At 33.1% G+C, this 14,380-nt stretch overlaps 2 protein-coding genes across 3 annotated transcripts; both read right to left on the bottom strand.

Moving 5' to 3' along the window:
- Positions 1–1,453: 1,453 nt before the first annotated feature.
- Positions 1,454–2,450, bottom strand: LOC114735622 (pseudo histidine-containing phosphotransfer protein 6-like). Of its 2 annotated transcripts, none has more exons than XM_028923321.1 (5): positions 2,367–2,450; positions 2,052–2,182; positions 1,813–1,956; positions 1,643–1,715; positions 1,454–1,530 (listed from the first exon to the last, which is right to left on the bottom strand). In XM_028923321.1, the coding sequence occupies exons 1-5, from the start codon at positions 2,433–2,435 to the stop codon at positions 1,477–1,479; spliced, it is 471 nt and encodes a 156-aa protein (XP_028779154.1). In that variant the 5' UTR covers positions 2,436–2,450; the 3' UTR covers positions 1,454–1,476. The 2 variants fall into 2 exon arrangements, with proteins under 2 accessions (XP_028779154.1, XP_028779153.1); XM_028923320.1 differs by having other exon boundaries at positions 2,118–2,182; positions 2,367–2,442.
- A 9,083-nt stretch (positions 2,451–11,533) lies between these two features.
- On the bottom strand, positions 11,534–14,089 carry LOC114735645 (palmitoyl-monogalactosyldiacylglycerol delta-7 desaturase, chloroplastic). Its single transcript, XM_028923346.1, has 5 exons — positions 13,450–14,089; positions 12,877–13,017; positions 12,630–12,770; positions 12,401–12,507; positions 11,534–12,074 (listed from the first exon to the last, which is right to left on the bottom strand). The coding sequence occupies exons 1-5, from the start codon at positions 13,996–13,998 to the stop codon at positions 11,876–11,878; spliced, it is 1,137 nt and encodes a 378-aa protein (XP_028779179.1). The 5' UTR covers positions 13,999–14,089; the 3' UTR covers positions 11,534–11,875.
- Between the last annotated feature and the right edge of the window lie 291 nt (positions 14,090–14,380).

The following is a 14,380-nucleotide window of genomic DNA, read 5'->3' on the forward strand; positions in this document are numbered from 1 at the left end:
GTTTAAGACCAAATACAATCTTGAACTACTTTTTTTATTAAGAATTGGAGGTAATAGCTTTTGTTTTCATCGAACATTATCTAGTTAATATAGAATAATCTTCAGCACAAATATATTATTGACAGTCATGAAAGGTTATTCTTTTTAGGAAAATGAATGGTTCAATTTTATTCTCATAATTCTTTTCCAAAAATATGGACTTTTTTTTTTGAATTAGAAGTACAAATACTAATAATTTGTGTTTAATGTATGACCAGATTTATAACTTTTTTTTACCAACAAAAATTGATTTAGTCATGTGATAAAAAAATTGATTTAGTTAGTAACAAATCGGTTAATAATCAGTAAAGTTATGATGAGGTCGAATAATACTACCAATGTAAGGATCTTATTCATAAGAGATTTGTATATATCTTTGTAAGTGTTTTCTGAGAATCAAAATATGCTCTAACTCTAACAAATTATTGAAACTCAAGTCACCTAAATTTTTTTAAGGAAAAAAAATGTATAACTCCTTTCTTGTGAGATATGACTTCATAAGAATGTTTTCGTACTACTAAATTTTGGTTTTATTATAATATAATATGATAGAATTAAAATCTAGAGGCAAGGAGCTTTGGAATGGTTGGGGTGAAAGCAGAGTTGTAGGATCTATGGTATCTAGTGCCATGGTTGCGGAATGTTACTGTATGTGAGTTGGACCCCCCGCTGGTTTTCAGTCTTGTTGCAGTGATCACAGTTGGAAAACACATGTACTCTCTCTCTCGTTTTGGCCTTTCCCCAATTTGACTCTCAACCATCAAATGCCTCCTTTTCCTCATCAAATTAATGAATAAATAAAATAATAAATCCCATAATAAAAAGAACCAACAGTGTTTCTCTTGTGTACTGAAAAAAGTTGGACAGACACTGACCACAGAGCTATAAATACTGTAATAAAAGTGATGTTATTTCATGCGTCGTCACATTGTACTGAAAACGAGAACAACAGAAAACCCTTGCCTTAGCTAGCTAGCTCTGCAGTACTAGCTGCTTAGAATGATGCAAGTAAGCCAGTTTTGGCATTCAATACATATATATATATATGTGTGTGCATGTATATGTATCCAACTGTGAGAGAGGCACTGACATATTCAAACGTAAACATGAGAATATATTATAAGCACGTTTCTTTCTGCCAACTTCCCACCACAACATTGAGGTAATATTTCATACAACTATCATGAAGAAACATGATTAATTATGCCACTACGTACGTACACTATCTAGTACCTAAATTCCAAGAACAAAACCCCAGAGCCATCCGTCACTGACCACCTCAGCACTAACAAAGTACAAAAGAGGCTTTTGATTTTCAACCAGAAAGGCAAACCCTAGCCTTACATACAATCACTACAACCGCAAAACCATATTCCTTCCCATCTCTATCTGATTCATCGTCCTTTCCTCTTTCTCTTTCATTCACCCCGGCCCTCTTTAATTCTGCGCTGGGTACCTCACTCCTGCTGCCAAAGCACGTTCTTGCTCTATCTGCATCATTATATAATTACATATTAATAATTAATGAATAATATAAAGTAATACAAAGTACGAGTTGTTTGAGGAATAATAATAATAATAATAGGGCAGTGTAAAAGAGTACTTGGAAAAGTTCGTGTAATTTGTTCTTGAGATAGCAGTACTCGTGTTCTAGCATCTCCAAAGCTCGCAGGCATCTGAAATGAAGCAGACACAGTACTGCAAAGTAAGAAGAAAGACCCTAAACTTTATATAAGTGGGAGACTAATGAAGAAGAAAGTGGGAGGCACGTGCCCGGCACGGTTGTTCTGGTCAGTGGCAGCACGAAACGCGACGCAGACGTTTCGAACTCTGTTGGCGCCAATACTTGAACTGCTTCCCATCAACTGGTTCACATGGATTCCCATTTTCTTGTAGTCCGACAGCTCCCTATCCGTTCTGCACCCATTTTCGTTATTAGCATCGTCATAAGTTAGAGAAGAAACAGATGGGAATGGACATATATTTATATATATCTATGTATATAGACATACAGCAATGATCTGAGGTTTCGGAGAAGCTTCTCGGACTCGTGGAAGTAAATGTTGACAACCTCGGACACGAAGTTTGGAGAAGACTCGTCCTGAAGCTGCTGAAGCTGCAGGAATTGCTCGTCCAGAACTCCCTGCACCGTTATAACAACAATTTTAATATTCTTAAATGAACGAATCATTATATATTCATATGAAGCGCGTAACTTCGTCTTTGTTGAAACTGTTAACCATGACGTTCGTGCGTTGTTTGATGAGCTAGAACTGAAAACTGACAACGTTAAGGAACGGGTTATGTAATTAAGGTTGTTGTGAGACCTGGTGGAAGAGGAAGGCGAGGAGGCGGTTCATGTCGGCCCACAGTCGGTCCGCGCCGAGCCCAAGCATCCACAGTGGGAGACCCGTTTTGACACACTCTTCACTAACCTCACAAACCACAGTATAGCCAATGTGATGAAGCTCTGAGACCAAATGGAATGTGACAATGCGAACGAAGAAAGCAGCAGACAGACACAGAGAGTGGCTTAGCTTTCTCGTTATTGGTTTCGAGCTTTCTTTTGTTGTATGTCGAGGGAATGCTGATAAGGTTGTAATAGCAAGCTAGGTGAGGCCTGATGGGGTATTTAAAGAGAGAGACAGAGAGAGGAGAGAGAGAGAGAGAGAGTGACTGAGGAATGAGAATGGAAGGAGGAGGAATAGGGAAAGGAACAAATACCAAGGAGGGTGACAAGTACTGGAGAAGAAGAAAAGTGCAGAAGAATAAGAGAGTGGAAAGGCGTGCAGGGGAGGGGAGGGGAGGAAGGGGGTGTGTTGTGGGGTTTGATTACCGAGGTGAATGCGGGGTATCTACCGGGCCATTCTACGACCTCACCCCATAGCTGAGACCTTCCTCACCTGCTGTTCCCGTACCCGGTCATCTCGCGTGCCCTACCTCCTCCATTAATTTATTACCGTCCTCCTTCACTTTCATTTCATTTACTACTGCCTTAGCTTAGCTCTTCTTCTCCTTTGATTTGTTCACTGCCTTAGATACTTAAAAGCTTTCTTAGTTTAATATTATCTCCGGTCTTAATTATAAAATTTTGTACAAAAATTTTATAATTAAGACCGATAACAGTGTTATCCTTAAAATGTTTAAGAAAATATTACTCCTTCTACAGCGTTAATTTCTTTTAACACTTTTAAAGCTGTATTGAGATTTTTTAAAAAAAGGGAAAAAAAAAGTTTGGGATGGACCGCCCAATAAACAAGGGTGTGTAAGAGTATGACAGGCGGAGGGATGAAAAGTTGTTGGCTTCACCTGACCACCTGGCTGCTTCATTCAGAAGCTTTTGGTGCTTTATTATTTGTCTTTCTCGGGGAAAATGAAGTTCTGAAATCAGCCAGCCTTTTCTGAGGGCAAAAATCATGGGCTACTCTCCTCCATTCTACCATTCATCCTCATTCAGACCCGAGCATGATGAAGCTCTAAATTATAGGTTCTTTCTGCTCATATTAATTTAACGGTCATCTTCTAGTTGCAAATTACTAGTAAATCATTATCCTCATACAGGTATGATCTTAAAGTGCAAGTCATTTAAGAAGAAAATTTTTGATTATAAATATAAATCACCTGTGGTATATTTAATGCTTATTTTCAATTTCATTCTTAGTCAATTCTTATAGGAAAGAGAGAAAGAAAGAAGAGATTTGAGAATGATTCCTAAATGTAGAAATATAAAACTTTAATAAGAAAATAATTGAAAATTTTGGACAATTTAATGCATTTCTTAGCATGCGAGAATGTGTTATAAGTAACTTATATTTAGGACCATAGTGATAGTTTCCCATAGGAAAAAACTTAATTAATTGGCATTTGTTAAAACTGTAATTGTGGGTATGTTAAGATATACGAAATCTCACATCGCACAAAATTAAGTTAATGATATACACACACGTTATGTATATTTTTCTTATACTTATTATAAATCACTTCTGATTTGAAGTTAAGAAAAAGTAGTTGAGTCATAAATTTTCTTTGAAAATAACTTTTTTCTCAGTTCTAACCTTAAATAATATAGAAAAACACACAACTTCACGTCTCCTCTAAATGAATTTTAATGGGAAATATTTCAAAAAGCGTTAATTAACGACCCGACGAGTTATTTATACGCGAGACAGACATCAGTTTCTTTTAAAAAGCATGACTGCAAGATATGAGGGAGCAATGGTGTATGTGTTAGTGAAAAGATGGAAACAAAAACTTGGATTTTTAAGTTTTATTAGATTGAAGTATAGTGTGGAACTCACTTATATTTTTCTTCTTATGAGTAACACAATATTTTTAGTTTTGTCTACTTTCCCAACAAGTGACATCAAAGTTTAATTTTGCTTGAGACTTATGCATGCCACCCCATTTAAATTCTATATTAACAAGTAGCATTAAGGCTTGATTTTGCTTGCATTGGACTAGTCCTAATTTATCTTCAATGGAAATTTGATAGGGTAAAGATGCATTTAGCATTTTCTGATTTTATTTCCCGAGTGCATTAAGCATTTTAATCTTATTTTCCCAATACATAAGGCGCTCCAATGTTATTGTTTTTAGTTACATTCAGTATCCTCATCTTTAGAGTACTGGATGTATTAAAAATAAGATTAAAATGTTAGATGTACCAAAAATATTACTAGAATACTATATACAAAAGCTTTAAGATCAGAGTGCTGAATATAATTAAAAAATAAGATCGGATGTATCTTTACTCAATTTCATAAACTATGGATGCATGGTAGAGTTCTATTTCAATGCTGTTATTTGTCGTAACAAGTTCTTTGAAAAAACTGCCATTTTCCATATGTAAAATTTGATTTGTACATCGCTAGAATAATTAAGCAAAATAATAGTAATCCTCAAATAATCAACAAAGACCACAAAATATTAAAAATCTTACCAGGTTGTTTCGCACGTATTCAAAATAAAAGTTTTCAGTTTAAAATTCAAGATTAATTATATATACACCATCATGGGAAAATGAATCGAATAGCATTGTTTTCCTATTCATCATCAATTTGAGAGACGCAGGATACATGTGTGTGTGCGTGTGCGTGTGTGTGTGTGTGTGTGTGTGTGTGTGAGAGAGAGAGAGAGAGAGAGAGAGAGAGAGAGAGAGAGAGAGTTTAAAAACACACTTTAACCGTACAAAGTATGAAAAGCAGTTATGGGTTAACCGATAATTTAACCTTTAAACAATAGTAACACGATTGGATTATAATATATGGTGGCATGTTAATAATTAATTAATACTCCCTCCGTTCCTTATTATAAGAGACATTTGATGCTTATGGCATGTTCCTATATATAAGAGACACTTAAAAGTTGTCTCTACTTTTTTGTGTTGATTTCCTATTTTACCTATATTTATTGTCTCCAACTCACTCTCTCTCTCTTTCTCACTTCTCTTTCTTTTAATAATTTAATTGTTCTCTCTCATGCTCTCTCTCCTTATTAATTAGGGCATTTTTGGAAAAAAGATTATACTTTTTACACATTGATTGTTCTTAACTAATTTTAACTGTTTTTTTGATCAACGTAATTCGGTTATTCGTCTCTTATAATAAGGAACGGAGGGAGTAACATATAGGACTAAGTTCTTTATTTTTATGGACACCTCGAAATTGTTGCTTGAAAGGCATGCTTTGGAATGACGTAAGCATGCAATTTCTCTGCTTAACATAATAATTACTGTCTTTGTATTATTTATGCATTATTATGCAGTGTCAGATAAATAATATAGCACCCAACTTTTGGCAGTCTTCGTATGGGAACTGAACCACTCATGCTCACACCCTGTAGTCCCATACTTATTATTATCTCTCAAATTTTCCCAACAAAATTAATTAATTGCCTTTTCACCCATGATTATCATAATCAATAAGTCATGTGAATGTGTGCATATACAGTAGTAATAATAATAAAATTATTATTATCATTATTTTAGAACAACGTAGCTAGCTAGATAGTTTGAATATACCAATGTTTGAAACTAAAAACAATAAACCGCAGAGAGAGCTAGGTTTCATGATTGTGCTTTTTAAATATTCTCCCGTGCATATTTACCGTGGCTACTATTCTATTCTATATTATTATATTACAAACAAGCTAAGTAATGCCTTTTGTGAGTGGCTTTGTGTGTGATTAATAATTAATAATAAATATAGTTGTTTGTGTTTTTGTTTTACATTATCCGATGGCTTCGAAATTCCAAATGTTGTTATGTCGCATATAATTAAATATAATTTTTGGTGGAACCTCGAGGTGATTAGAGAGAGCATGGTAATTCTTCTGTTAAAGTTGAAGAGTAGTAATAATGAATCATTTGGTGCTTCTCGATGCTCAAGGTTGGTTTTGTTCTTTTTTGTTTCCTAAAGTGTTTGTGCCTAATATGTCTATGTTTTCAAATTTGCCTTTTTTATTTTTTTTCCCTGAATTTTGTGTTCCACTTTGAGAGTCATTCTTTTTCTTCGTTCTCATTAAAAGAAGTGTTAGTATACGTACTTTAGTTAAGTGGTGACTGTAAATTTAATCCAAGAATCAAGATGTGTGTGTGGGTGTGTGAATTTCAATTATAATGGCATGAGCTCATTAATTAACCTTGGATTTGCAGGATGTGTTTAATAATTATATATACTCCCTTTAGTGCGTATTATAGTGTGTATTTTAGAATTAATTCATGGAAAAGTCACATAGAAAATTAATATTCTTCCGGTCTTTAATATAGGACCCAATTGTTGAGTTTGTTTTGGTTCTAAATATAAGAACCATTTCTCATATTTATCAATTTTCTCTAAATTACTCCTATGGATACTCCCTCAACTATAATTAAGTAGAAGAGGAAGATTGGGTATTAAGAAAGATGATTATGGTATTTTAGGAAAAACGTGTCACATTTTTTATAATTAACTAACTTACCTAATTTTTTTAATCTAATCAAATTAGTTAAATGGGTCTTATATTAAGAATCAGAGGAGTAATTAACATTTTTTTCAATTTACCCTAAATTTATTGAAAGAATAATTTCATTTTGATTCATTGTTTTTATATGGGTTGGCAAAGCTGAAAACAAAAGTTTTGAGTTTTAAAAGATATGCCAATAAAAATTAGTCTATTTGAGAATAAGTCAGTTCATAATTCATAAAGTTATAAATTTAAATCTCGTTATCAATATGAAAATTTTATTAAAGAGCGATTGTAAGTACTCTATTAACTTAAAGACTAACCCTGGTGGATATAGTGGATCGTCGCTAGAGCGAAGCAAGTCAGAGTCTGGCATGGTCACGTGGAGGCACGTGCCCTGTGGGAAACTGAAACTTGATATTTTTGCTGACCTGCAAATGAAACTGATAAAAGTATGCAAGGAAGACTTTTTGACCCGTGTGAGATCAGCGTTTGGGGAAATTCTAACAAGTCTAATATACATTATTAACATGATTAAATATAAAATTTTAACTCGTTTTGTTTTTCTAATTTATTTTTTTTTAAAATATCTCTATTAATTATAAGAGGTTTTCAACAAAGGATAATTCTAATAATTCTAATGTACATGGTTAAATTGGGTAATTCAAGGAGATCAACACATATTTATTACAAATAACTAATTTAACTAATTTTGATAACCACTCCAAATTAATTATCTACTTTTTAGATTATGGATGGGAGGTAGTAATTTAAAATGACCCATAAACGTGATTCATGTTTAGATTTCAACCTCTAATCTCTTATTTGACTGATGGCTAAAGTATTCAATATTCAATAATCCCATAGAGTTAGTTGCAAAGTTAGTCTTGATTTTAAATATATATATAATATTAATACATTCTATTTCTCATATTTATTGTTTTTTCTTACTCTGATTTATTTAATTTATAAACTGACACATAATCTAATATTATATAGGAGTATTTTAGAAAGATCAAGTCATATTTATTAAAATTAAATAATTTATCCAGTTTTCTTATTCATCCAAATTGGTAAAGTAATTCTTATAGTAAGAATTAAAGAAGTATAAGGGAAAAAAAGAGAGTAAAGTACACGTTTTTTTTAATAGTTTCAATTTAGTCTCTTAAATTTTTGGTAAAAAGATTTAGTCTTTTAAATTTATGAGGTGTGCTTTTAATTTTTTTAATATTAAAAATTGACAATCTTATTTAATAGAAAATGCTAACTTAACAAATGCGAAAAACATGTCTTGAATTTTAAATCTTTAATATAATTATTTTTATTTTTTAAAATTTAAACATGATTTGTCAGCATTTCATTAAATAAGACTGATGATATTAAAAGTAAAAAATATATATACACACTTTAAAACTTATGAACTAAATTTAATTTGATAAACTTATATTTCAGCGTATAATAACAACAACAACAATAATAAAGGCAAGGCATAATTATTAATTAAGGAGGACGGTGCGCAGATTGCAAAAAAGAAAGTGGACTGTGGATGATATAATTTGGAAAAAGAAAAAAGGGACAAAGAAAAGTCATACATGTAGGTTTGGTCTGTATCATTATAGAAGAGGCTTCTTTCACCAGATCTCATGCAACATTTCTGCCGATATCCCCTTCTTATAATCTAGTGGCATACAAATGCTTTATATTACATCCGGTCTTTAATATAAGATTTTTTTATTTTTATTTTGATCCTAGATGTAAGATCCCAATATACTTGTCTCTTATATTTATATATTTTTTTTCAAGGTAATCATTCTAACAATAGTAGTTCTAACCAATATACTTGATTAGCAAGAGTATTGTAGGAAAGACAACACATATTTGTTACAAATAACTAACTTAACTTTTTTTTCTTAATATCCTCAAATTAGTCAACTAACTCTTATAATTAGGATCGAAAGTGGTAAGTTTTAACGGGGGCCGGGAAAAAAAACTCTTATAAGTAAGAGGTTACGGTCTCCCTTCCCCAAAAAAAAAAATTCTCAATCTAGTTAACTATAAATTATATTATCGTCTTTGTTCTATAATATAATTAATTGAAAGTGGGATCTAATCTTAAATATAAGACTTTAATAAATTTTATGTCTCATGTTTTAATTTTTTTTTTGAACCAGTTTATCTGATTCATAAACTTATATATATAATTTAATGTTATGCAAAAATCTTTTACTAAAATTATATCACATTTGGTATAATTAACTAATCTATTCCTTTTTTTTTTTTTTGCAATCCATTTGACTAGAAATTGACAAAAGTAGAGTAGGTAATTAAGGAAGCTTTTTGTTTTTTTGAGGTCCTTTTTCAAAAGCGACATTTGCGTGCGTAGTAAATATTAAACGTTTAAAAACATCCGTAAGCATGATTCATATTTAAATTGACCTTCAACCTCCCTAATCTCATGTTGATAAAGACGAATCAATATTCAATGTCAAGAGGGATAAAATAATAATAACAGGGGAAAATTGATTATTTGATCTTTGCTTCAATTGTAATCTCTATAGTTTTAACTCATTTCTTAAAATTTGACTTAGTGCAACTTAATGCCCGCAATTTAATTATTTTAAATATTGGTTGTTGAGTTAAAAAAAAAAACTCTAGTCTTTATAATTTTATTTTCTACAATTTATGGACTAATGTTTTAGATTATTAAAATTATATGAACTGAATTGCACCGAGTCGAAGTTTAAAAATTAAGTTTTAACTAAATCAAAACTATAGGAACTTGAATTGCTCTAAGGTAAAGTTTAGGAACTAAGCTACAACTGATTTAAAATTACAGGAACCTAGTGATTAATTTTTCGTAATGTAATAATTAGACAGGCTATAATTAAAGTGGACGGTGTGCAAATATCAAACAAAAAAAATGGACGGTGGATGCGGTATTTTTGTTTTTTGTTTTTTTGGGTGGGAGAAAAAGGAAAAGAAAAGCATCTTTGAGGCGTATATATTAGGCATGGCTTGTGAATGTCACTGTAATTAAATATGGTGACAACACAATGAGGTGGAAGTGAATGATATGGCAGCTATGCCATGACTGTATTTAAATATCTTAAGCAAGTGTTTTATTTAATCTTTATTTAGTGAGTTATGATTGTGAAATCATCATGATATTACTTTTCTTTTTTATCAGATCGCATGATATTATTTTATAATTAAGATTATTCTATAATCATCTTAATAAACAAAAAACATGTTAATGTCAAACTCAAATTTAAGAACTCATCAAATGTGGCGGGAGCTGTTACCATTAGAGCTACTTGTCATTGCCAACCTCTTTTTATGTATGGCTTGATCAAGCTATCTAACCAATATATATATATATACATACTATATACTCTTTCGGTCTTGAATATAAGATCTATTTTGTAGTATAAATTATACGACAAAATAGATCTTATATTTAGGACCGGAGGAGTATATAATTTATAAAATTACATTATTTATAAATATTTCTTAAATTTTATAAAAGAAGAGTGGCTAGTCGTGGTAATATTGGAGATAAGATTTTGTAGAGTATTGCAATTTTTTTTAAAAAAAAAATTAAATTTCATTGCAGGCTTCTAGAAAGTAAATGAGTTCCAGGAATATCACTATAGAAAAAAAAAATACTTCTAACCTGGATTGAAGTGAGTACTTATAAGCTCTTATCTCTTAAATAAATAATTAGAAGTTTGATATTTACGATTTGAGAATGACTACCCCTCCTTTCGAAGAAGTAGAGATTTTAAGGGCCCCAACATAACAGGCTTTGAAGTACCTTGCAAGGCAAGTTCAATCATGAAAGTAATTTAATACCACACCATTATTTAAGAGCTAGTTCAAAATTTAATTTAATTTTAAATATAAGATTTTGTTTTATTTTATTTCTTATATTTATTTATTTTTTCTCAAAATAATTATGATTGCCTATGTTAAAGATTCTATAAAATAATAGTTTTAATACATATGATTAATAAGGACATTTTAACACAAATGATACATATTTATTATAAATAACTAACTTAATTACTTTTTTAATATTTGCAAATTAGTTATCTAATTTTTATATTAATGGCAAGACGCCGTGCCAATTATAAATGTATTGTATTATATATATTTTATAATTTTGTTCCTGAACAGAGACCTTCATAGAGATTAGAGAATGACGATAGAACCACTGAACACACACAAACGTGTTTTCAAACAACGACCAATTTGAATTAGGGAGCATCGTCGTGGCTTTCACCTAACTATGCTTTATCACGTTGCTGAAAATGAGCTGAGCAAGAACAGAGAAGTGGACCATTATTAAAAAAGATGTGATAAGAAGACAGAAACATGTGGAACTGCATTCTTGTGCGCACATGCACCAAACATTCTTAGATATTGCATATTTATTTCATTCTGGTGTACAGTAAAGAGGGATTCCACTATTTTCTTATGTACCAAGCAGGGTATAAATCTCTCTAGTAGCGTGGAGCCATGCTAGTCCCACCCACAATGGGCAATAGTGCACTGAAATTCAACACTGAGGATTGATTGACAAGGGGTAATATCATTGTGGGTCCTTACAATTTGATCTAATTTTGGTTTTGGCACCTGTGGTTTCAAATTGTTGGTTCTGGCCCTTATAGTTTTATAAAGACTTTGTATGAATTTCAAGTATAGGGACCAAAATCATAACTCATTAAAAGTATCAAGACCATTCATTAAACTCAGACCAAAAAATACTACATTATAGGGACCAAAATCAAAATTTAACCGGACAATAAAGACTAACAATGATATTAACTCATTGACATGGGATGAAAGCAACGCTTATGAGCTGATCAATCTATTGTTGAGTGCCATGAATGCGTCAGTTGTTGAATGCCATTCTTAGTCTGTGCGCTTGTGAAGGAAGCTTGACTTCACTGGCCAGGCCAATAAGTTGCAGAAATCTCACTGCGTACCAAGTCATGTCCACTTGCCACCATTCTAGGCCATGTCTCGCAGAGTACTCAAAAGCATGGTGGTTATTGTGCCATCCCTCCCCAAATGCTAGCACTGCCACCCACCTGCTCCATCATGGTGAAATTCTGTTTCAGATACTGCTCAACCATGGCTGTAAGTTAACACACACACACACACACCTGACAGAAAAACAGAATTTTCATGGGGGAAAATTGTAACACCGTCATTGATTAAGTTGATTGAGTGAAACTTGATTTTTGTGAAACAAGATGAAAAACTATTTCTGGAAGCTATCTAATTAGGCCTTATAATACTCAAACATGACCCAATAGTAATAATACTAAGATACCATGTAATTGCAGGATAAAAACACTTGACAGGAAGAGTAAAAAAGGGGAGAAATTTTCAATGAGGGTAAAAGTAAGTATACCAATTATTTCTGGATAAGTCCTTGGTATTCCAGGCTTGCTTCCCCCAGACATGGCAGGCTGAGTTTACTAGCCAAGTGATGTGGTATACCCAAACAATTCTCATACCCTGCAACAGTCATACCATATATATGCGTGAGTTTCAGTTCATTCTTTATTTTAAAAAAAAAAATGAGGCTCTTTGATTGATTCCCAGGATGATAAAGAAGAAAATAAAAGAGATTTCCTTACCATTCCCCAAACAAGGAAAGGAAAACCTCCCATGGCATAAAGCAGCCCTCCCAAAGCAAGGGGGTGCAAAATGTAAGTGCTTCGGAGGAATCTATAAAAGTACTGTTTATCTAAATCTCCAACATTGTTTGGTTCTCCACACTGCACATACACATCCCAAAACATTTGCAACAAGGTTATGAACTGTGATTTTCGCTTGTTAAGAAGTGATGGGATACAAAACCAGGGATTCATAGATCATAGGTACCCTCTCAACCACAGATTTGGTATCAAATAACCAGCTCATATGACTGAACCAGAATCCTTCTGTGGGGCTGTGTGGGTCTCTCTCTGAATCACAAAATTGATGATGGTACCTATGTGTGCTCACCCAATCAATTGGGTTCCCCTGCACACCAATCAAAATCACCAAAGGAAAAGGAGTAAATTTTATTTCATCTCTCAGAGCTTAGATATCACATGTTCATCTTTCAAAGACAATTCTTGTGTTTTTTTTTTCTTCCCCCTCCAAAAACTTGAATTCGTTTCAATATAATCTGCTAACAAGATGCTAACGGGAGTACAGTCTAACAAAATGGATAATATGAGACTCAGTATCCGAGGCTATAAAAGCTCTGCTCTCATAAATCATATGCTCAAATCTTTAAAATTTATGAAATGCAATATTTGACATAAAAAAGAGTATTTTTGATAGCCAAACTCCTCGTTTTCTTATGTCAGATGCCTTGGTACCATTTGGTAATGAAAACACTTCTTGCAAAACCAAAATATGAAAAAAAAAAAAAAAATCAGAAGAGAGCTTTTAAGAACCAGAATTTACCTGAAGAGCGAGAACCCCACAATACGCAAAGAGATACTCAAGCCATTTGGGAAGTTTGAAGCTCCGGTGAGAAAGATTTCTGTGGAAAGATAGCGTGATGCCAAAGAGACCCGTCACAACATACAGAGCCATGGCCACCCAGAAAGCTCTCCAATTGAAACAAAACGGTGCAAAGAGACTAAGCATATGCATGGCCAATACAACACCAGCAGTGCCCAAATCCAACGAATTCCATTTCCTCCCAAAGAAAACTCGTCTCTCTCTCTTCACCTCTACGTCCGATAGCAGAATTCTCCTGTACTTTGCATTCCCTTCTTCTGCTGGTTCCAATGCTTCTGTCAATGCCGCATTGGCAGATATAACCGGCACCGTTCTGAAGGGGTTTGTTCTCAGGGAAAGTTTGTTCGAATTTGAATTGAAGTTCGAGACTTTAAGGGCTCTAGCATTGTTTGAGAAGGACTCAGAATTAGTTAGCCGGGGGATTGAGCGGTGAAAGGTGGTAAAGTTATGGAGAATGGGGTTTTTGGTCTGTGAGGTGATCAGAGCCATGGGCGAAAAGGAAAGGCCTGTGTTATTCTCGTCTCTGTATTTGAGGTTCTAACGAGAAACGAGGCCTTGAGGCTTGAAGTCGTTTGCTGGATTGTGTTTTAATGAGGCGATCGATTTATATGCTCAGCGCATGTCGTTGTGTGAAATGAAAGTTTAAGACTTCAAACCACTTGTGAGACTTGTTATTTGTCGAATTGGGGGCTAAACTTGAAATTTTGAACTAAAATGTGGGCTAAAGAGAAGGAGAGGGAAAAGTGGAAAGAGAAATAATAGGAATTAGGAAAAACAGATAAGGCGGTGAAACCCGCGACGGGTTTTGGCCAAGAGTTGTGTTCACGAATGAGGTCGGAGAAATAAGGTCCAGATATTTTTTGATTCTGAG

Source organism: Neltuma alba, unplaced genomic scaffold (assembly GCF_004799145.2).
Source record: "Neltuma alba isolate B1F8T4 unplaced genomic scaffold, ASM479914v2 tig00013242_pilon, whole genome shotgun sequence".
NCBI lineage: Eukaryota > Viridiplantae > Streptophyta > Magnoliopsida > Fabales > Fabaceae > Neltuma > Neltuma alba.

Excerpts from the sequence above, each read along its gene's own strand:
- LOC114735622 (XM_028923321.1), bottom strand. The coding sequence starts at position 2,435 with ATGCTTGGGCTCGGCGCGGACCGACTGTGGGCCGACATGAACCGCCTC. Across the intron at positions 1,957-2,051 it reads CGAAACCTCAGATCATTGCT|AACGGATAGGGAGCTGTCGG; the intron begins GTATGTCTATAT and ends AAATGGGTGCAG. Across the intron at positions 1,716-1,812 it reads GACCAGAACAACCGTGCCGG|ATGCCTGCGAGCTTTGGAGA; the intron begins GCACGTGCCTCC and ends GCTTCATTTCAG.
- LOC114735645 (XM_028923346.1), bottom strand. The coding sequence starts at position 13,998 with ATGGCTCTGATCACCTCACAGACCAAAAACCCCATTCTCCATAACTTT. Across the intron at positions 13,018-13,449 it reads GTGGGGTTCTCGCTCTTCAG|GGGAACCCAATTGATTGGGT; the intron begins GTAAATTCTGGT and ends ATTGGTGTGCAG. Across the intron at positions 12,075-12,400 it reads GACTTATCCAGAAATAATTG|GTGGGTGGCAGTGCTAGCAT; the intron begins GTATACTTACTT and ends ATGATGGAGCAG.